Raw genomic sequence first — 23,431 nt, 5'->3', positions numbered from 1 at the left:
GGTGGGTAACGTCTGAGGTGCCCTTGAGCAAGGCACCTTACCCCTACTTGCTCCCCGGGCGCTGCAGTGATAGCTGCCCACTGCTCCAGATGTATGTGTGTTCACGACTTGCTGTGCGTGTGTTCACTACTCTCTGGATAGGTTAAATGCAGAGGTCACATTTCGGGTCACCATATCTGACTAATAGGTCACTTTCACTTTTCACTTTCACAAACATCCCAATATCTTCATTTGTGGCTAACACAAATGAAAAATACTTGTAAAACATTTATTCTTTTTGGTGCATTTGATTTTCAGCATTTAACAATACATGTCTAAAATCAAAAGTTGTAACTGTTAACAATAAATACTGTACAGTGAACTAACATGATCAATGATTTCCATATGCAAAGCTGTTGTTTGGAATGCGTTATTTTAATAACAAGTTCATGAGACACAAGTATATATGCATATATCAACAGCAAAACACAACCTGTATTGTATCGTTCAAGTGATCAACAAAAGGCTTTATTTCCTCTTGTTTTGTCTTAAGATCAAACATGTAATAAGGAAGAGTTTTTGTACTTGTATATTGTGTCCGCTGGAGGAGAGAGATCTTTCCTAACTTACCATTGCATTTGGTCTGGGCAATGAGGGAATTTCTAAGGGGCCATTCACATTTCCGTCTAAAACCCCGTGCAAAACGTGAGCAGCACCGCTTTCTCTTGTCACATGACCCACGATGCGCGCGGCACTCTGAAAAGTTGAAATATTTCCATCTTGATGCGGCGCTGACGCACCTAGAAAAATGTGCGCACCGCATGCGTGTCGTGACCCTATATCGCGCAAAAGATGCGAAATGTGAATGGCCCCTAAGGCACCATTCCACTTAAGAACAGTATGTAATGTGTATATATGCATAAAAAACAAACCATGAAACAAAAAACAACAGCTGGGTAAGAGCGACACTACTGACAATATTATAGTCTAAAGATCTATTGTTTTGTGATATTTCTGCGCATAAGGATGTCAGTGCATGTTAGTCATATTGGACGTTTTGAATAAAAAAGGGTTTGCTAAATGAATAAATGCAAATGTCTGAGGGTCAGGTGTCGCTACTGACCTTCGGGTATGGATACTGTTTGCCCTTCGGGTAAGCAGAGCCAGTGAAAGTGGGCAATACCATGTTTGGCACCAGACTGTCATTCAAGACCAGAAATGCCAATCGCTCCCCGTCAGGTGACCACCAGTGTGCTACGTGAGTGTGCAGGATCTCCTCTGTATACAATCATCAAAGTGGGTGTTGTTGTAATGTGAGCATTATAATTTCAGAGTACAGGTTGTCTAACAATGACTCATCTGAGACGAAATATTCATCAGCATTGTCTCTTGTATATGTCTCCTATGTGACCCTGGAGCACAAAACCAGTCTTAAGTAGCGTGGGTATATTTGTAGCCATAGCCAACAATACATTGTGTCAAGATTCTGCTTCTTTTGATCATGTTTTCTTAGTCTTGTGGCAGGATCATGACAGACCCACGTGTTTTGTGTGAGAGAGACATGGCATTGTTTGTTTTGGCTTGCCATGCGCTCTCTCCGGTCTTGTCTCTTGGCCCCGCCCTCTCGTTTCCTCATTATTGATGGTTAATTATATCATGCCCTGCACCTGTTCCCCTCTTGATTTGGTTCCCTATTTTATGCCCTCGTGTTTTCTGTCCTGTGCTGCTGCGTTGTGCTTGTTTCGTGTTTTATTCCAGTCTACATTGTTGCCTTGTTTGTTTGCCTTGCCCTGTGTGCTACCATACCTTGTGGATTAACTACACGTTGGATTACCTTGCCCCGTGTCTTGATGGTTCTTGTTTAGCTAGTCGTGTCATTATCGTTTTGTAAGTAAGTTATACTTAGTTATACCCCCCCCCATTGTGGGATTTTGTTTTGTTTTATTAATAAAGTTTGTTATTCGTGAACCGTTGCCTGCACTTGGGTTCTCCTTCTCGTAAACCGTGACAACATTGTATGGGTCAAATTATAGATTTTTCCTAAATGCCAAAAATTATTAGGATATCAAGATCATGCTCCATGCTCCAAATTTCCTACCGTAAATGTATCAAAACTTTATTTTTGTGAGTGGATGAAGCAAAATCGTGAACAAAAATGGCCAGAAACACACCAACAAACTTCACTCGCTGCTGCGCGCTCTTTGGGAATTACCCACTCAAGTTTGTTATCTATGTAAAGCTTTTGGGTTCATCTACTCTCCACAACATCATTACAGGTAAGCCAATAGAGAGTGTAAAACAATCCTGTTTATTATTCGCAATGGCCTGCTACAGCGCCTCTGGACAACTTTAAAGTCCATTTTATCAATATTTAGATATTTTGCACCCTCAGATTCCAGATTTTCAAATAGTTGTTTCTCTGCCAAATATTGTCCTATCCTAACAAACCATACATTAATGGAAAGCTTATAATTTTGAAAATGTAGCCTTATTACTGGTTTTGTGGTCCAGGGTCACATATAGAGGGTAAACGAGCAAAGATTCTCACCTTCATACAACCAGTCAGCAATCCCGTTATATATGACGCCCTCCTTCCCTGATGAGGTCAGTCTGAGCGAGTTACTCCTGACATCCGACTGATAATAAATGTTATTCTCAAATATATACACCTATACACACACAAAAAGTTGAAGAAAAATCAATCAACAGTGAACTTTTACAACCATGGCAGAATATTGTAACGATACGTTTATGTGGACTGATTACTGATAGTATCTCGTGTCTTTAAAAATGATACAAGTTCCTAACTAGAAAGCTTATGAAGGTAAAATCATGCCTAAAAGATTTGCATGCGCAGGATAACATTTGTAAAAGCGTACGTGACATTGCAAGCATAAAATCTGTTAATATGTATGTTCTACTATATACTACCCTGTACAATGTCTCTTATATGTTATTATCCCCCATTTTCTGTAAAATAGTCTTTATTTTATATATGCATATTTTAGAATTTTTTAGACTGTAAATCTTATTATATTGTATTGTCATTGTGTTGAATGTCTGTACTAGAAGCTTCCAACACCAAAGAAAATTCCTTGTGTGTGCAAGCACACTTGGCAATAAAGCTCTTCTGATTCTGAAAAAAACATTTGCATTAAAGCAGGGGTGTCCAATGTCGGTCCTGGAGGGCCACTGTCCTGCAGAGTTTAGCTCCAACTTGGCTCAACACACCTGTTTGGAAGTTTCTAGTCTGCTTTGTGAGACCTTGATTAGCTGTTCAGGTGTGTTTGATTAGGGTTGAAGCTAAACTTTGCAGGACACCGGCCCTCCAGGACTGACTTTGGACACCCCTGCATTAAAGTGTCTGATGTCTGCTTGACTGGCGCGTTATTGAACCAATCAGATAAGAGAAAACGATGAGTCATCAGGAACCTCATTTGATTGGTCACAAGAAGGTAGCCCCGCCTCCCCACTCACGCTTGCAAACCCAAATTAGTGAGAGAATCGTGCCAAAAGTGTAAGCGCAAGCGAGACGGAACCGTACACATCGAGTTATTGCAAGAAACAGTTTTCGCCTGCGTAGGCAAGATGAAAACTTTATATGCGCCACCCGCTCGTGTGTAAACACATTAGGACAATTTATGTATAAAACAGTATACAATATTCGTTAATGTTCCTGTAGGAAGGAGCTTGTTCTGTTGACAGACAGAGGCTAATTCCGCGAGTAGGCTACAGTTTGCAAAACCGTGCGCACGGATTGCGAAAGCGTGGGCACAGATTATGAATTCGTGGGTACAGATTTCAAAAATTGAGGGGACGGTTTACAAAATGGAGAGCACGGATTGTAAACTTGTGGGACAGTTTATTAATCCGAGAGCACGGTTTTGTAAACTGAGGGAACGAATTACAAAACTGTGGCCACTGATTTGCGGGTCTTGTTTTTTTTCTCCGAGAGGTGACCAGACGGGCTCCGTAGAGGTCAGAAGAATACAGATCATAATTATTTGACGTAATATGAAGTTGCCGTTTCACAACACATGAATTACGCTTACGAAAAATGATACAATGCTGCAAAACTTGTTTTCTTTCGCTTGCAGCTTGACAAAACTTTTTTGCGAATGCAAATTTATTTTATGCTTGCAATGTCACGTACGCTTTTACAAATGTTATCCTGCGCATGCAAATCTTTTAGGCATGAGTTTACCTTCATAAAAGCTGTACTAAAATCATGTTATTGATGAAACGTGTACGCATGTGCGCGCGGGAGTAGAAATTGTGTTAACATGTTTATGTTCTACATTTCGCCTTCTTTTAAATGTTTCTTTGGAACTAAAACATTTGAAATGTTTCTTTTGGTCTAGAGTACAAAAAGTCACTTTAAAGGAAATCATTTTACTCAGAGGTCATTGGCTGATAACAACATATTTCCAACCAACTTTTTTCATTTTGTTCCAGCTAATGCACAACACAAATGTTTACAACACTGGAGCCCCTCCCCCTGAGAGTCATCAGTCTTCAGTGATTGGCTCTATTAACTAACCTATTTATAGTAATAACACTGTGGCATCATGTTAATATCCATAATTTTTTGTGGTAATTTTCTATAATAAATGCTCATTCTCACCAGCTGTTGACCCTGGACACCCCATGCAGCGTGCTGGAGTTTAGAGTTTAACACTTCTGGAGGATCCAGCTCACCAACCTCCCTACACACACACACACAAACCAACATATTCACATATAGAACACATTCATGTTTACCATGTGGTTGATAGCTGAGTTCCTGTACTTGTGTTCGCTTAACTGTGTACATTTATAATGTCCAGTAACTGCTGTGTACTTCACCTGGTGTGAATGTTATAAATAATGTAGGACGCTGTGAATGAGTGTCTATAGACCTGTGAAGAGAGAAAGGGAACATTAAAAACAAACAATTTCCACAAAACTCTTTTCTACACGTGTAAATCCGCATCATGTTTTAAGGGAAAAAATTAAACAGTACATTACACAACAAATAAGGCATCTAATCAAAACTATTTACAATAGTTGGGGTTACAATGTAAGGGTTTGTGTGCTTTTACTGAATCAGATTGTAATTTATGGGTAAATAAATCACTTTCTACTCAAGCAACACACTTTATTTTTGAAACTTTGTGAAGACAAAGATGACAACAGAAAACAGCACATACCTGTTTGACATTGTACGTGAACAGCACATACTTCATGTCGGGGCTGATGGAGTAACTGGTGGCTTTAAAAGCATCCTGGAAAAACAGCATGAATTATGTTGTCATTGTTATTTTTGCATGAGACTAGAACGACCTGATGTCAATCACAACACTCCTGATAGTTAGACTGAGCGTTACATTCCTGTCTATTCGAGGTTTAGTTTGCTGGTCACATACATTTCACTGTGGTTTAAAATTATCTTGCTTCTGAAATAGTCTACAGAACATTATGTCTCGATATCATGCATGTTGTTTTACTACATATTCACTGTGTTTAAATGTGTGTTGTCATGAATTTAAAATTATTTACTCACAAATGTGGTGTTCTTCAACAAAATCTCTGTTTCATTTGTGAGGATGTTAAACTTGATCACATGGCCATTGTGGTTTCTGTAGATAACTTCAGATTCTGATGAAAAAAAAGAATATGGTGAGTAAAGTGTTTACATTAGAGCAACTTGTGGGAAGGGTGTTTGTGAAATGCTTAATGGCGCTCTACGCAGTTTTGCACAACTTTAAAAAATGTGCAGCGACCAAATATAACGAACATCAATATGATGTTTTACAGAATTTTTGTTATTTTTACAGATTTTCCACATAAAATGAAAAAGGGAATTTTACAGATTTTTTATGTATTTTTTTAAATACAATCAAAAAACAGGGGGGAAATGTAATTTTACAGGGAAAAAATGTTCTTTTACAGTTTATTTCTGGCACCCCAGCTGCCAGAAACTTTTCCCTTTTAATTTAACAAGATTTGTTTTTACAGTTTAACTTTGAAATACAGTCAAAAACTATAAAATTACAGAAAAAGACAACAAATTTACAAGAAAAATGGGGAAAACAATTTAATATTTATCCTTATATCCAATAATTTTACAGGGGGGAATTTTATATTTTTGTCCAGTAGATCACAAAAAAGGATTGTACAATAAAAACCGTACATTTGCTTAATGTTACTCTATATGTCTATTCTATACATAAATGTTAATAGTTGTATAATCTTACACATACAATGTTGACAAAAAAATATTTTCACAAAAATAAAAAACATTTCACATTGGTCTAGTCAAAAAGCACTTGGGAAAAGCAGGAAAAGTAAAAAATTTAACAAAACACTCTAAATTTGTTGATATAAAATTGTATAACTGTCGACAAAGACAGCATTTAGAAAAGTTTAAAACTGTTGTCCTTCAAATTTTAATTCAACCTTGATTATGATGAAACGATAATTGTTAGTAACCCTAACCCTAAAATACTGAAAAACACAGTGAGAAACAGCAAGAGCTAAGAAATGATGTTGAAATAAGGTTGTCCAGACAGATGTCACATCACACAGACCAATACTGCTCTGTTTTCAGTTGAGTTATTAAAGTAAGGTAAGCTTACATGTCCTGTCTGGCTGTTAGTATTTAAAATGAAAAAACACATCAGACAGCAAAATTGTACAACTACACTTTCGAGCAAAAAGAAAGGTTCTGCTGACGTGTAGAGCTGAAACACTCAAGAGCTTCAGAGAGTTTCTAGTCATGTGAGATCAGATCAATGTCAACACTAGATGTCGAGTCACAGAGGGTCCTGCAGCACACACTGGCAAATGGTAGAGAAACATTGAATGTTTATTACATATTTCATTTTACAGCTCTTAAATTCAGCATATTTAAAAAAGTCATTTCAATTCATAAGAATTTGTCTAACATAAAAAAAAAACATTGCTACATCTCTACATAGCAACAGGAACTATGACCAGCAGCAAATCCTGTAAAGCTGCATTGCAACCACACACATTGAGAAAAGCTCGAGAGACATAAAATTCAGCTGAATTGAACTTAATTAAATAATCAAATGAAGAAGAGAGATGTTGGTGTGGGTGACTGTGTCTGTCAGTGCAAGGATTTACAACACAACAAAATCCCAGCAGCCTTTGTGAACAAGGAGCAGTTTACAGATTCTCTCTCTCGCTGATACTGGATACTGGAGTTCTGCCAGGGGAGCGGACGCTGTGACCAATGAGCTTCCGGAGGAAGTACTGCGTTCAGGTGTTAAGGGGAAACTTGGCCAAATGTTTTGTTTACAAGTTATAGGAGGGGAAAAAACAGAATAACACGTAGCTCTGGAAGCAGACAGCAGTATATCAAAAGATTTCGGACTAAAGAGTGTTAGACTGGGAGTAATGTTGCCATAAAAAAACAGTTCTCAATCAAAGACATGGGCCACAGGAACATCATGCTTCACTCTCAGGGTTCTGTATGATGTTCCTGTGTCAGGATATCTGTAAGACTATAATAACCACACTTCTGTCCAGCCTGCTGAAGGATTCTGATGCGTTCACACACACAATGAAATATTCATGCTGCTGCCGCCAGTGTAAGACCCGAGTGCCCCTTCCCCCTTGCTGTTACCATAGCAACTAGCACATCTACCACTCAGCCTCATCCTCACACACGCAATGCTAGCACCTGTAATGCCCGATATGCACAATATTTAACAGTAACTAAACAGTATTTATGGACAGTCAGAGTGTTTTTTCAAAAACCGTCAGTCACATTACCGTTCAGATGGCCTGCTGGATCAGAGCTCACTGTTCTGAGGTCAGTCATATAAGGGAGGTGACCATGTACTTTTACAGCAAGCTATTATTGTTTTGGAGTATTGAGCACATTAATATTTTACAATATCATAAGCTTTATATCATGCATGGCTCAGCTCTTAAAGAGATTTACAGCCATGCCTCTTTGGATTGATTTACACACTTTCATTTCCTATAGGCTGGCCCAACTACTTTGACCTCCTCTCAATGACCTTTATGACATGGGAACAGATACTGGACGCTATTCTCTCCAACATCAGCAAAGAGCTTTCATCAAGAAAACCACCGTTCATTTACAGATAAACGGCCCATAAACACATCACAGCCCGTTTGTGCCTTTAAATACTTTTAGGTTGAATAACAGAATGAATCTATCTCAGGAGGGAAAATCAGCTGTAAACCTGCACCTGTCAAAGCCTGAACACTGTACAAGTGCAGGGAGCTTCGTGTAAACATGTTGTGACTGCAGGAACCAATCAATCACCATAACAGGAACCTAAAGGTGATTCATCACTCACCTATGATGTCAATGGTCAAAAATCTGACTAATCGTGTAATGTGCAGCATAGAGCGTAATGCTGATCATCTGTACACATAAACCACACGAGCTGGTTAAGCGCTCATTATATTAATGAATCACAGCCATTAGAATTCAATGATCTGTGTGGTGATATTTTCTTACCGTTGATCCAGCGAGCTTCGGGGTCATGCACGAAGAAATCAGTGCTGAAAAGATCCTCCACAGTTAACTTGGTGTCTTTACCCGGTAAGGTCTCATCTGTCACAAACACACATGAGCACAGACAAGAACATGACGGTCAGTAGGAACCCTGCCGAATTCACCACTGTGAGAAAAAACACTACAATAAGTCAGTGGTTCTCAACAGGGGGCCCCAGGTGACTTCCAAGGGGATCTCATGACTAATCATTTGAAATTAGAGCATTTCACAGACAAGGCTTAAGACTAGTCCCAGACTAAAATGAAAGTTTGAGCTGTCTTAACTGAAAAGAAATAGCCTTGACATATCTGAAAATATGTCATTGCCATTGTTTTGTCTCAAGATGCACACCAGTAATGTGTTTTTATCCATTTTAATCAAAGCGACTTAAATATCCAAATTCAACTAAGGCTTAGTCCTGGCTTAAGGTAAGCCTCGTCTGTGAAACCGGGTCTAAAATACATTAAAAAACTAAAAACGAAGATATTTCTTATTATTTGTCAAACTCTAAAATATTTTAATGGATAAAAAGGTTTTTGTGAGTGGGAGGGGATCTATGAATATTGTTGAATACAATGGGGAGAACAATCTCAAAGATCGAGAACCCCTGCAATAAATGATGATGAAAGTGATCATGCTTATCATATGAATGTGCTGCTGTACTTGGAGTCAGGAGGATCACAGACATTGTGATGAGGGAACAGACCACCAGTATGACCAGTAGAGCGATCGCAATTCCTTTCCAGTTCCTCTGAGGAGGACTCATGCCACCCAAATCCTTCCAGAAACAGAAAAAAAACATGTTTGATTTCTTAATTTTGCGATACAATTAACAGCGAAAAAATGGAATAAATGCACACACACACACTCTGAATATCTGCACGATGTGTTAGGAGACGGTGAGCGATCACTGCAGTCTCATGTTAACATGTGGAATGTTGTGAGATGTTGGTTATATTTACTATACGTGTAAACCGCTCTCACATTCATTTGCACACACAAGTTGAAATCATTGGAATAAATCAACATCACATGAGGCTCAGAAAGAAGAACCAGAGAACACCCCTGTAAGCTCCACGGGGCTTTATTCCAACCAGGACAATTCCCAGTTTGTATTTCTGCCTTGGTGTTCTGAAAAGACCCATCATCACATGGTTCAATGTCTCCTGTGCTTTACTCATGTTACACCCAACCGTTACGCCATAAAGGAGTACAAAGACAAATTTCCCCTCGTGGATGAGAGCAGCATTAGACACTAATGCATTCTGCTCTTGTTACTCAGTCCTCATAAGAGCAAATGTTTCGTGTAAGCTTTGAGCTTTCAGCAGATAACTGCACAGCTTCTATTAAAACATGTTCATGCTGGTATGAAAGCTTTGATCTAACAGATCTGCAGAGCAAAGCCAAACAAATCACAGAACACAACAAAAAAACAAGACAAACACTATGATATAATATTGTCAGTTTGTTCTAACAGACATGGATCAAATAAAAAAATCTTAAAACTCAGGGTGTAGGGCAAACGAGCCCTAGATAAAAAGCTCTCCGCACAGATTCAAGAAGTAAATGTACATCTACATTTTAACGTGTACCTGAACACCATCAATATGAAGATGTTCATGCCCTGGTGTATAAAGTACACGGACTGTATAGCCTACATAGTGAACACACCCTGTCCTGTCAGCTGATTTGTTCCTTTCTGTAAAGGAAGATCTGAAGAAGAATTCTTGATTTGCTGTGACAGTAGCTGAAAATAGAGAAACTCATTATTGAACAAACCTTCAGATGAGTGTGTGTGGTTGTGTGTGTGTGTGCGCACAAGTGAACGAAGCTCTCATGAGAGAGAATGCATGTTATTTTTAGCTGGGTGAGATGTTTAAAAGCTCCTTGCTTTGACCTTGCTGAGAGCAGGTTTAGGACAGTCAGAGGACCTACAGTTACACATTAACCAGATCTTTTGTAAGCTGTTCACCTGCGTTCTCTCACCCACAGATGAACCACACAAACTCACTTACATTTACATTTAGTCATCTAGCAGACGCTTTTATCCAAAGCGACGTAGAAAGTAGGGGAAAACAATAGAAGCAATTTGTACAACAAAACAACAACAATGCACCGGTGTAGTGAAAACTGGTCTTTGGGGGGGGGGATAGGAAAGTAGAGAAGAAGTAGAAGACTGTACTAACGGGTCAGATGTTGACGGAAGAGATGTGTTTTTAGCCGATTCTTAAAGACATCTTGTGGCAAGAGGGAGATCGTTCCAGAGTCGTGGAACACATCCGGAGAAATGTGAATGTGACACACTTACATAAGCATAAGTTCAACTTGGAAAGAAAGTGCTCTCTTTAATGTCTGAACACTGTAAGAAAGGAGAGGAACCAGAACACTTTAGTCTTTTGTCTATGATCTATCTATGAATCGCGCAAAACAAGACTAGACTCCCTACCTGCCTTTCATTCAAACAACAGCACTATAAAAAAAACAAAAACGACACTATAAAAAGAACACGACTCCAGCTATATGAACTTGAAAATGAAGATAATTGAAAACAGCTGGCGAGGTGTTATTTAGACCAAATCACAGATATACAGTGTGCAAGGTTGAAGCTCATTTACTAAAGCCGATTTACAGTACCAGTCAAAAGTTAGGAAACACTTATTCTTTCTTTATTTAGATTTTCACACCTATCAGTAAACTCATACAAATTTCGGAGTAGGATGACTGTAACTGTGGGAATTTTGTGACTAAAAGCATTTAAAATACATCAAAATTATATGTTGTTTTAGCATCTTCAAAGTTGCCACCTTATGACTAGAATTTGCTACATCATGCCAGGTTCTTGAGGTTTCACCCTGGGAAGCGTTTTAAAGAGTATTGAAGGAGTTCCCAAATTTGGGGCTCTTATTGACTGCCTTTTCTTCATTATTTGGTGTAAGTCATCCATCAAAAGAATTTTAAATAATGAAAAAAAATTATATGTTGACACAATCAGATTTTTGTCTACAAAAGTAATTTCAGACATTTAAGCATACCGTTTGAGATTAAAGGGTTTGTAAGATCTTTAGAAACATTTCAGTCAAGCATTTCCAAACGTTTGACTAGTACTGTATACCCTAACCCTAACATCATATGACAGTTCTTATTTCTGTTTAAGAGTAGTTAGTAATGCACCACCACTCAAAACAATATCAAACTTTTAATGTGGATGAGTGAATGATAACAATAAGACATTCAATACAGCCATAAGAGTGAATCATCCATGTGCCAGTATTGTTTGTTTTTGTAGGCGACACCATGTTGTAACTCGTTTAGTATCCTCTGTAAAATTAGACCAAAAATGTAGGCAATCTGTCTTCTACACCTGTTTTAAACAAACACTGTAGGCTATTTACAATTCTGTGTTTAAAATGTATGGTCAGGTGATGCTCAGGCCTAAACTCAATGATGTTCCTCCTTCATTGATCTCTACTGAACTTATTTACTTGCAATAAACAGATTTATCACAGCTGCCCAACACAAAAGAATCACGAGCTGACAGCTCAACGCGATGAATGATGTCGTTATAAAACCCAATCTTGTACTCAACGAATGCAATGACAGGACAGTGAACGTGTCGTGATTTCTGTCCTCATGATTCCACAGGAGATGTTGCTAGCATGAAATAAGCTGGCACAGATCTTCTGTAAATGTCGTGTTTACCTCGTCTTGCGGATTCGGTCTCTGGCTCTGCTGCTCTTTTGTGGCCGTCATGATGTAAATCCCGCTTTAGAAAGATCCAAAGAAAAAATTATCCGAAACGCTAAAATGGACAGTTTCTTCGTCCTCTAAAGCGTTTTCGCTACTGCAGAATCCTTCAATCTTGACGCGCGATCTCCGTCGGTGTCCGCTGACGAGCGCGCGGATCGTTAGCATTCCACTGCAGCAGCGCGCGGACAGTCGCGTTGTTCAATCTGTTCTGTTAAATCTGATCGATGGATGTGGTTTAGAACTCTGTCTAACGTCTACTGGCAGGAAAAAATGGAAGGATGGTGCGCTCGAGGGGCGGGAGGATTCGTGTGATGACGCGTAAGCCCGTAACAGCAGTCACCAAGAGAGCTTTCGGGAACCCAAATCTCACGAATACCAAATTTAGTTAAGCAAGTGTGTATTTAGCTCGTTTCGAACAGTTGGTTTATGTTTGGCGTTGACAGCGCGCGTTTGCAGACGCTGTCCATAGTGCTGCTTCAGAAGAGCAGTTCTGTCACATGCACTTACACATCGACAGTGAGAGGCAGCCAAAAAAAACAATTTATGATGAACTATAGCGCATATACGGTGCCCATGAATGACTGTATTAATGAATGAATGAATGAGTTACACCACTTGCGCTTTAAAAGGGGGAGGAGATGGAAAGAAACTTTGGGTTTACCAAAGAAAACCTGCTCCCGACCAGGTTAGGTTCACAGAGTAAGTTACTATGGTTACTGACTCTGAGTATAAGTTACCTCTCTTTTAGAAACGGGCTTGAGTTACCCCGCTTTCTCGGGTTTGACATACCTCACATTCTGAAACGGAAAACCCAGAGTTTCCCTCATTTCAGGGTTAATATACTCAGAACCTCCTTTCTGAAATGGGCCCCTGGTCAAACAATGCATACAAATTTGACTACTATTGAAATGGGTTGGGGAAGGTTACAAAGTGTCATGAATGTCGAGGAGACAGAACCCAGACGCAGACAGCATAGAAGAAAAAAGGACTTTTAATGAAAACATAAACCCACGATGGGGAAAAAACACGATAACTAAGGAGTCTTCAAAATACAAACAAAACTTCCCACGAGGGGGCAAACAAGAACAAAACCAAAAACAAACAAGGCTTTCTAAAATAGGGACAAGGCAGGAACAAAAAGGCTTAAGACAATACAATGAAGTGGACTCGAACTTGACTTTACTAGATATACAAGGAGATATACAAACACACTAAGGAATAAAAACTAATCAAAACGAACCAGCACAGGACAGCAAACACAAGAGAATTATATAGGGGAAACTAACAAGGGATAATTAACAATGGGCAGGTGAGGGGAATCAAACACTGATGGGAAGCTAAACGAGGAAACCAGGAGACAGGAGAACACATGGCACGCCAAAACAAACAATGCCATGTGTCTCACACAAAACACGTGGGGCTGTCATGACCCTGCCACAAGACTAGAAAAGCATTACAAGGTGAGGCAGGATCATGACACAAAGCAAATAGAGAATTTGCAATAACATCATGGATTGCACATTAGAATTCCTTGGAATAGTAGCTAGGTGTCTATAAGAGTTTAGTCAGTCTATTATATTAAAAACACCTGATGTCAGCAGGCTCATGGTGGCAACATTGGCAAGGAACCAAAATTCCAACAATGTATCCAAAAGCTCAGTGGTTAGAGCATGGCGTTAGCAATGCCAATGTCATAGCTTCGATCCCAGGGATTGCACATACTTAGAAACAAATGTATAGTATAATGCAATGTAAGTCGCTTTGGATAAGCATCTGCCAAATGCGTAAATGTAAATGTACAGACATGCTCAAATTTGTTGGTACCCTTATAGCTCATTGAAATAATGCTTCATTCCTCCTTAAGAGTGATGAAATAAAAAGCTATTGTATCATGTTTACTTGCATGCCTTTGGTATGTCATAGAATAAAGCAAAGAAGCTGTGGAAAGAGATGAATTAGTGCTTATTCTACAAAGATATTCTAAAATGGCCTGGACACATATTATCTGTATTAAAAAGATAATACATAATTGGATTATAGTGATGTTTCAAACTAATTTGTTAATTATTATTAATTATTAATCAGTCATTCAGCCTATTTAAACGGAGAAAAGTAGTCACTGTGCTGTTTGGTATCATTGTGTGCACCACACTGAACATTGTCAGGGTCCTGTCCTTCCTATTCGGAGTTTTCGTGTCTTGTGGACAGGGTCGTGACAGTACCGTGTCTTGTGTGTGTTTCGTCTTGTGTGGAGACACGTGGCGGTTTGTTTTGACATTTCGCCGCGTGTCCTCCTGTCTTTCGTTTAGCTCCGCCCCCTTGTTTCTCCGTTAGTCTCCCATCAGTGTTTGATCTCCCTCACCTGTCCCAATCATCTTCCCGCCAGTTCCCATTATGTTAAGTCTTGTCACCTGTCCTTCACCATCCCTGTCCTATTATCCTTCGTTAGTTTTCCCCTTTATAAGTCCTGTCTTTATTCCCAGTCCTTGTCGGTTCATTGTTGTATCTAGTCTCGCCCTGCGTTACACTCCCTGGTGTTTTGGATTACCCTGTTCCTGTTTCCCGTGCCCTGTCATTGTGGACTTATTATTTGGTTTGTTCTCTTGTTTTGATTTACATCGTGTTTTCCCATCGTGGGTTTTTGTTTCCATTTTTATTTACAATAAATCTTTGTTTAACCCTTCCACTGCCTGCACTTGGGTTCTGTCTCCACCTAACCATGACAAACATGGACCAGAGAAAGCAAAGGATAGAGATGTCTGAGGGGCTCAGAAAGAAAATAATAGACAAGCATGGTAAAGGCTACAAGACCATCTCCAAGCAGCTCGATGTTCCTGTGACAACAGTTGCAAATATTATTAATAAGCTTAAGGTCCATGGAATTGTAGCAAACCTCCCTTGGCGCGGCCGCAAGAGGAAAACTGACCCCAGATAGAACAGAAGGATAGTGCGAATGGTAGAAAAAGAACCAAGGATAACTGCCAAAGAGATACAAGCTGAACTCCAAGGTGAAGGTATGTCAGTTTCTGATCGCACCATCCGTCGCTTTTTGAGCAAAAGTGGGCTCCATGGAAGAAGACCCAAGAAGAAAAACATAAAAAAGCCAGACTGGAATTTGCTAAAATTCATATTGACAAGCCACAATCCTTCTGGGAGAATGTCCTTTGGACAGATGAGTCAAAACTGGAGCTTTTTGGCAAGTCACATCAGCTCTATGTTCACAGACAAAAAAAATCAAGCTTTCAAAGAAGTGAACACCATACCTACAGTGAAACATGGAGGAGGCTTGGTTATGTTTTGGGGCTGCTTTGCTGCATCTGGCATCTTCAGGGTGCCTTGAATCTGTGCAGGGCACAATGAAATCTCAAGACTATCAAGGCATTCTGCAGCTAAAAGTACTGCCCAGTGTCAGAAAGCTCTGTCTCGGTCGCAGGTCATGGCTCCTCCAACAGGATAATGACCCAAAACACACAGCTAAAATCACCCAAGAATGGATAAGAACAAAACATTGGACTATTCTGAAGTGGCCTTCTATGAGTCCTGATCTGAATCCTATGGAACATCTATGGAAGGAGCTGAAACTTGCAGTCTGGAGAAGGCACCCATCAAACCTGAGACAGCTGGAGCAGTTTGCTCAGGAGGAGTGGGCCAAACTACCTGTTAACAGGTGCAGAAGTCTCATTGAGAGCTACAGAAAACCTTTGCTTGCAGTGATTGCCTCTAAAGGTTGTGCAAAAAAAAAATATTAAGTTAGGGGTCCCATCATTTTTGTCCATGACATTTTCATTTGTTTTAATTACATTATGTTGAATAAAAAAATCAAAAGCAACGTCTGATTTCTATTAAATATGGAATAAACAACGGTGGATGCCAATTACTTTTGTCAGTTTCAAATTATTTCAGAGAAAATTGTGCATTCTTCGTTTTATGTGGAGGGGTACCAACAAATTTGAGCAAGTCTATATCTAAGTGGAGAAAAAACCTTGGGAGAAACCAGACTCGAACAGAAGGACGAGTTCTCTTTTGGCATGTTAATACAACACTACTGCATCTAGACAAGATAATACTGAGCTATAGAATAAAAATATGAATCTGTAAAAATGGAAAGGAATATTAAAGTAGGTTTCTTGATTTAGTTTTGTGGCGATGTCTCGTCTGGCCATCGTTTTCCCCTTGGGATCCAGCACACTACACAGGTAACATCATACAGCTCATGCAGGCTGCCATTGAATTCATGAAAACTTGGGTGCCTGTACACATTTGCAAAAAATTTGTACAAAAAAGTTAAATACATACTTTAGGCAGATGTCCCCACTACAATAAAAATTTTTAAAAACATGCTTAAAAGTGGTCAGAAATAGTCAAATATATGTTATGCATAAATATTAACTATATTAATAAATTAAGTATATGAATATTAACTATAAAAATAGGTCTGAAATAGGTCTACATTTACAATAATATAATGCTTAATTATCACATTTATGTGTGTTTGAATATGATCTAATGGTGTGACGATGTGCAGGGGGAGGAGAATAATACGCACGTCACGTTTAGTCGATAAAACTTTTCCGCAAAGGAAACACCTGTGTATCCTCGCTCATGACTCCTCAGAAAGCCTCCTTTCTCCTCGATCCTTGCCTCCTCCCGATGCAATTACAGAATTGAGATGTCCTTAAAGATGGCTGAGCTCGATCGGTTTCCGGGTCATAGGATGGAGGACGGAGGAGCGAGGAAACGATGAGGCATATTGAGAAGCACCCCTTGACTCATTTCAAGAATGGCCTTGTGATGAGAGACAGACGCTCTCTAGTGGTTATAACAATGCAGTGCAGTAAATCTAGTCTGGTCTGCAGTCACAGGCATACTACAAAAGTAGGATCAGCATTGTGATACCAAAGTGTTAAACACGAGCATCCAGAACAAGCAAGTTCAGAGTAAAGACACTAAGATGGTGTCTGTGTCGTCTGTGTCGGTGTCTGTGTCTGGTACACTACAAGTTTCAACATCCATTACTAAATGTATGGGTGTCATTATGCTCTTCAAATGACCAAAATGTACTTTTAACATTTGTACTAGGATTGTACAGCGGTACAAAGATTTACTAATACTCTATGGCCCGGTTTCACAGACAAGGCTTAGCTTAAACCGGGACTATGCCTTTGTTAAATTAGGATATTTAAGTCGCTTTTATTAAAATGCCTTAGATAAAAACATTACTAGTGTGCATCTTGAGACAAAACAATGGCAATGACATATTTTAAGGTATGTCAGGGCCATTTATTTTGAGTTAAAAGAGCTCAAACTTTCATTTTAGTCTGGGACTAGTCTTAAGCCTTGTCTTTGAAACCAGGCATATTAAATCATTTAAAAACAACTTGCTTGTTTTTTAAATTACTGTTGAAAATGATTATAATCACTTTGTGCCACTTTAACACTACATTACTACATAACTAGAATCATACAGAAACACACACAACCTGTCATAAGTATTGTGACATTCCTACCATTCTCCTTTATGCACAACAGCTGCTTGTATGATGTCTGAAGTTTTGTCCTGTTCCTCTCTACTGACGGTTATATTTATTGTTTATTCTAGCACTCTGTGTTGACTTGTTGTTTGCTTAGTGTCTGTACTGTAGGTCCCAGAATGAACAATATGTCAATTGTCTTCATAAATAAAGGACACAATAAATAATAAAACCCAGAGGCTGTCGATCATGAGCTCAGTCACGGCGTCTGCCACTTGTACTGATTACTAATAAACTCAAGCCAGGAGTACGCCGAAGTTAAATAGCTTTTATGAACGTGTCTTAGAAAAATAAAACATTAATGACAAAACAATAGCACTGATGTATTTTCTGATTTTCAGTTAAGTCAGCTTAAATGTGTGTTTTATTCTGTAATGAGTAATAGTTTAAGAATAAAGGGATGCTTTCCTGGACAGAGACTAGCTATAACCAGGACTAGGCCTTAGTTAAATAGGACTTTTAAGTTGTTTTTAAAAACATACTTTACAAAAAACCTTACTGTGTGCATTTTGAGACAAAACAATGGCAATGATCTATTTTAAGATATGTCAGTGCCAGTTGTTTTCGATCAAGACAACTCTAACATTTAAGTTAGTCTGGGACAAGGCTTACCGCCCCAAAGACTAATGTTTATAATAAAAACTGAACAACAAAACATTTCTTGTTACATTATTTGGTAATGTAAATTTTAAGTAATCTAAAAACTGCATATATGCAACATTACTGTCATTTGGTTTTAATGTGTTTAAATTTTGCAATAATGTCATTGTTTTTATACAACCATACAAAAACATAAGAGATGGTTGTTTGATAATAGTGTTTAAACTGCATGCATGTAAAATAGAAATGGAAAATGAATTTACATGAGACTACAGAATCAGAAGTGCCTCCATCACACGCCGTTGGTGTAAACTAGTTTGTGTTTGCATGTGTTGTGTGGGTGTTGTGCAGCGCGTTACAGAACAACCGCCCACCAAGATTCATCACATACAAGCAACAAACCAGAGACTACATCTTTTAATGATACGAGGACATTTAATGATTTACAATATGTGACTATATTAACTAAGTATTACAGCCTGTAATACTTTAATTAAGGAAACACACACTGTGATTCGGTGGTGATAGCAAAATAATATAGAAATGTAATAAACAGAATTTCTAAGCAAATGTTGCATTTCATTTATAAAGACTCCAAGCAAATACCTAAGACTAACACTGTGTGTGTGCGTGTGTGCGCATGTGTATGTGTGTGTGCATCTGTGTGTGCATCTGTGTGTGTGTGTGTGCGTGCGTGTGTGTGCGTGTGTGTGTACACCAACTAATGGGGACTTGTGAGGTCCCCATGGGCAAAAAAAACTTTGTACAGAAGTCAAAATCGTAGAAAACAATATTTTTTTAAATCTAAAAATGCAAAAAGTTTTCTATGATCTTTAGGTTTTGGGTTTGGGTTAGGGGTAGGGGATAGAATATACAGTTTGTACAGTATAAAAAACATTACGCCTATGGACTGTCCCCACGGAGATAATAAACCAGACATTCGTGTGTGTGTGTGATGGCAGGCGATGATAGACACAGAGCATCAGTGACCTTTTATCCACATCCATCATCATCATTCACTGTTCTAAGATCAGCATAGAAACAAACAGTGCTGTATCCATCTCATATCACACACACGACTGCTAGAAGCAATGAGCCAAACATATATCAGAATCATATAAGTAAATGAAACCACTATACAGATGAAAAAACACTCCTTAACTGTTATGAATTGTGACATAAAATATTCACCATACAGTATATTTACCCCCCATAGCAGCTTCACTTACATGCAGGGACATTTAGAGGGACATTAATCTTACAGATCAAACTACAAACACACATTTAATATGAAACAAGCACTGCTTGAATAAGCTACACAGACAGATGATGGTGAACAGCCCGTGGGCGAGAGAGAGAGTTTATCTAACCATTCATCAGTTTATTGTGTGTGATTTACATACAGCTCATCAGATCACAGGTTTCATGTTTACATAAAACACAATCTTAGAATAGCCGTGTTATATAAAGCTATGCCTGTAGAACACTCTACTGTATATAGTCTGATTTAAAAAAGCAGCTGCTGTTTCACACACTCGATGTGATTTCATCTGCATTTACAAATACTGGACATGCCAAAGAATAAAGCAAACACCTTGAGTGTTATCATAAACAACTACATCAGCTCATGTTAATATCTGATCATGTGTGTTTGATTAGTTTAGTGTCACTTACTGCAATGCTCTTGGATGATGTTGACTGACATTTCACCTGATGAGAGACGCTGGCCGTTTGATTCATCGAGCAGAAGTGATGAACAGCAATCAATCGTGCAAATGTCTGTTAGGGAGAAGATCCAGAGTTATGATGATGATGATGATAATGATGGCTTAGTGAAAGAAATGAAACAAATTAGTTCAGCAGCAGCGCCTGCCTGCCTGCCTCTCTCTCACTCTCACTCTCTCACTCTCTCACTCTCTCACTCACTCACTCACTCACTCACTCACTCACTCACTCACTCACTCACTCACTCACTCACTCACTCACTCACTCACTCACTCACTCACTCACTCTCCCTCTCAATTTTCAATTTTTCAATTTCAAGGTACTTTGTTGGCATGATTGCGTGTTCTTACAATATTGCCAAAGCATTGAACATATAACAAAAGACATACATTAAGACATACATTAAGTACAACATGAGATTAAAAAAAATTAAACTAAGGTGCTGAGTAAGGCATAAATATAGAATGAAATATAAAATAAAGTATATGTAAGTAAACAAATTCTCTCTCTCTGTCTCTGTCTCTCTCTCTACCCCTCTCTCTCTAGTTTTCTTTTATTGCACTTCTGTTTTTGTCGTCCTTATGTTGTTCCAACTGCTTCCCTCATCTGTAAGTCGCTTTGGATAAAAGCGTCTGCTAAATGACTAAATGTAAATGTACATGTAAATGTAGAGTAAAATTAAAATAAGGTGCCAAGTAAGGCATAAATATAGAATGAAATATAAAATAAAGTATATGTAAGTAAACAAATGAAATATGGAAATAAAATATATTTCTCTCTCTCTCTCTCTCTCTCTCTCTCTCTCTCTCTCTCTCTCTCTCTCTCTCTCTCTCTCTCTCTCTCTCTCTCTCTCAAAAGCTGTCACGACCGGGGAGGGTGTGACAGCGAGCGTAAGAACCCAAGCGCAGGCAGCGGGAGTACGGGGAAACAAAAGACTTTTATTAAACAACACAAAACAAAAACCCGCGATGGGGTGTAAGCAAGAACAAAATGATATAAGTAAAAGGGAGGTAAACTAACTAAACACTAGAGAAACATACACTTGACAAAGACTGAACTCAACTAAACACTCACAATGACTGCCGAAAACAGGAACAAGAGGCACAGGCAATACGAAGAACATCAGAACGCAATACACGAGCACAAGACAATGAAACATGAGGACATCTTATAGGGAAGACAGACGAGGGATAACGAGCGAGGGCAGGTGGGAAACATTAGACACGGAAGGAAAGCAATACATGAAACGAGAGGGGCGGGGCCAATGACAAGACACTGGAGAGAACGCATATTATTGTCAAAAGGACAATAATATGTTTCTCTCCACACATAACCAAAGGCTTTGTCATGACTCTGCCACAGGACCAAGAAAAACATGACTAAGTGAGACAGAGCCATGACACTCTCTCTCTCTCTCTCTTGGCTCTAGTAAAGAAGTTAGTACCCGATCATTTTTATAGTCAAAATCGCTGAATTTGCACATTTCCTGCTCAGATAAATGGGAGAAATGCGATGTGTGGCAGCGACGAGGCGAGGAGAGCCTCACTCACACACTGGGTTGATGCGTGCAATTGGCGCGTGCCTGTTGCTGTCTCTCAATTGCTGCCTGTATGTCGCCAATATAAGGTTTGCAGGCACGTTTATTATACACTCTCACTTTCAACAGTCTGGCTAATATCTTTCATGAATGTGTGTGACATAATTAGTCTTGCTAATCGGACATAAAACCGCAGTGAAAAGGCACAAGTTGTTACCGTGCCGCAACTGAAGGGGACAGACATGAACCAAACAGTCAGGATGACTTTTACAACAAAGTGACGGAGATAGATAGGTGCATGGACTTCGTTTATAAATAAAGGTAAGACCATTAGCGGTTTTCAATTGTAGACAAAATATAGGACCAGACCAAAAAAGAAACAATTAAATATTTAAAAACTAAATTTTGACCTTAAATAGAAAATTCTTTAGTTTTTCCTGTTATCTTTTTGTTGGACATACTGTCTGTATTAAAATGATTAAAGCATCAAAACGAAAATCTTTTAAACAACTAAATATTTAAAAAATAAAATTTGTACACCACTCTTTCATTTGTATTTATTGTAATGTATGATTATGAAATTAATTGTGAAATTGCAACGTGCAACAAATTTAGAACACATGAAGGGTGCAGAGCAAATGCGCTCTCTCGACGCTATAAACAACGTTCTTTTTTAGCCAAATAATTACCTTACCCGCGTGTGTGTGTGTGTGTGTGTGTGTGTGTGTGTGTGTGTGTGTGTGTGTGTGTGTGTGTGTGTGTGTGTGTGTGTGTGTGTGTGTGTGTTAAACGGTGGGGACCTAAACCTGAATGTCCCCACACACATGGCAATATCCAAAATCCTGCATCTTCCTCTTCACAATACCCCATAGATTTTCTATGGGGTTAAGGTCAGGCGAGTTTGCTGGCCAATTAAGAACAGGGATATCATGGTCCTTAAACCAGGTACTGGTAGCTTTGGCACTGTGTGCAGGTGCCAAGTCCTGTTGGAAAATGAAATCTGCATCTCCATAAAGTTGGGCTCGAGAGACGAACTAATCATTTCTCTTTCCGGTATAAGGACTCGGACCCGATGACTCGAGAGACGAACTTCATTACTGTTTCTGGTACAATGTTGCACATGCGCGGTCAACACAAAATGAACGAATCACTCGCTGAGACACTCGTTACTCCCGAGTCATTTTAAAGATTCGTTCAAAAAGAATGAATCGTTCATGAATGACCCATCACTACTTCTCACTTTTCGCGTTTCGTCCATTTTCTCTGCTGCTAAAGAAACTCTTAAGTCTCTTAAAAGTCCTCCTCGCTACTCCTAAAATGTTGGACGTTAAGAGCTCTTTTAAGGGTTAAGATGCTTTATGAATTACTTTTTTCTTTACTAGGATCTTTTCTTTAATTTTAAGGGGAAACGCCCACATTTCGAAAAATTTTCTTAGAATTTTGTCACTAGGAGCAACTCTTTGCGCAAAGATTTTTCATGAATACGGGCCCATGCTGTGTAAAAACATCTGCTAAACATCTTAGAAAGAGCTGTTGTACATCCATTCTAAATCAAACACATCTTACAGACATCTTCTAGAGGTCTATATGACATCTGACAGCAGACGTCTCAGAGATGTAGGACAGATGAGCAAACAGCATCTGCCAGATGTCTTGTACGTAGATTAAAATTCAGACATCAAATAGATGTCTGCCAGATGTACGTGTGCTTTCAGGGTCTACATAAACGTGTCATATTCTCTAAAATAAAATATCATTTTTCTGGCTCCGTATTT

At 38.9% G+C, this 23,431-nt stretch overlaps 1 protein-coding gene across 3 annotated transcripts in view; it reads right to left on the bottom strand.

Moving 5' to 3' along the window:
• Positions 1-20,336, bottom strand: part of LOC130559888 (inactive dipeptidyl peptidase 10-like) — a 41,093-nt gene extending 20,757 nt beyond the window's left edge. Inside the window, exons 1-9 of one of the 3 annotated variants that reach the window (XM_057343209.1) lie at positions 20,069-20,336; positions 9,180-9,294; positions 8,480-8,575; positions 5,522-5,616; positions 5,169-5,243; positions 4,825-4,877; positions 4,604-4,685; positions 2,528-2,648; positions 1,103-1,257 (exon numbers count right to left, since the gene is read on the bottom strand). In XM_057343209.1, the coding sequence (XP_057199192.1) occupies positions 1,103-1,257; positions 2,528-2,648; positions 4,604-4,685; positions 4,825-4,877; positions 5,169-5,243; positions 5,522-5,616; positions 8,480-8,575; positions 9,180-9,294; positions 20,069-20,134 (858 nt within the window). In that variant the 5' untranslated portion in view covers positions 20,135-20,336. Of the gene's footprint in view, positions 1-1,102; positions 1,258-2,527; positions 2,649-4,603; positions 4,686-4,824; positions 4,878-5,168; positions 5,244-5,521; positions 5,617-8,479; positions 8,576-9,179; positions 9,295-12,215; positions 12,624-20,068 lie in introns of those variants that run through there. The other 2 variants (XM_057343206.1, XM_057343207.1) reach the window with 2 other exon arrangements.
• Between the last annotated feature and the right edge of the window lie 3,095 nt (positions 20,337-23,431).

The sequence above is a fragment of the Triplophysa rosa genome, linkage group LG10 (genome assembly GCF_024868665.1).
Source record: "Triplophysa rosa linkage group LG10, Trosa_1v2, whole genome shotgun sequence".
Lineage (NCBI taxonomy): Eukaryota > Metazoa > Chordata > Actinopteri > Cypriniformes > Nemacheilidae > Triplophysa > Triplophysa rosa.
The sequence above is the reverse complement of the archived record's forward strand: the minus strand, read 5'-3'. Positions and strand labels throughout refer to the sequence as shown.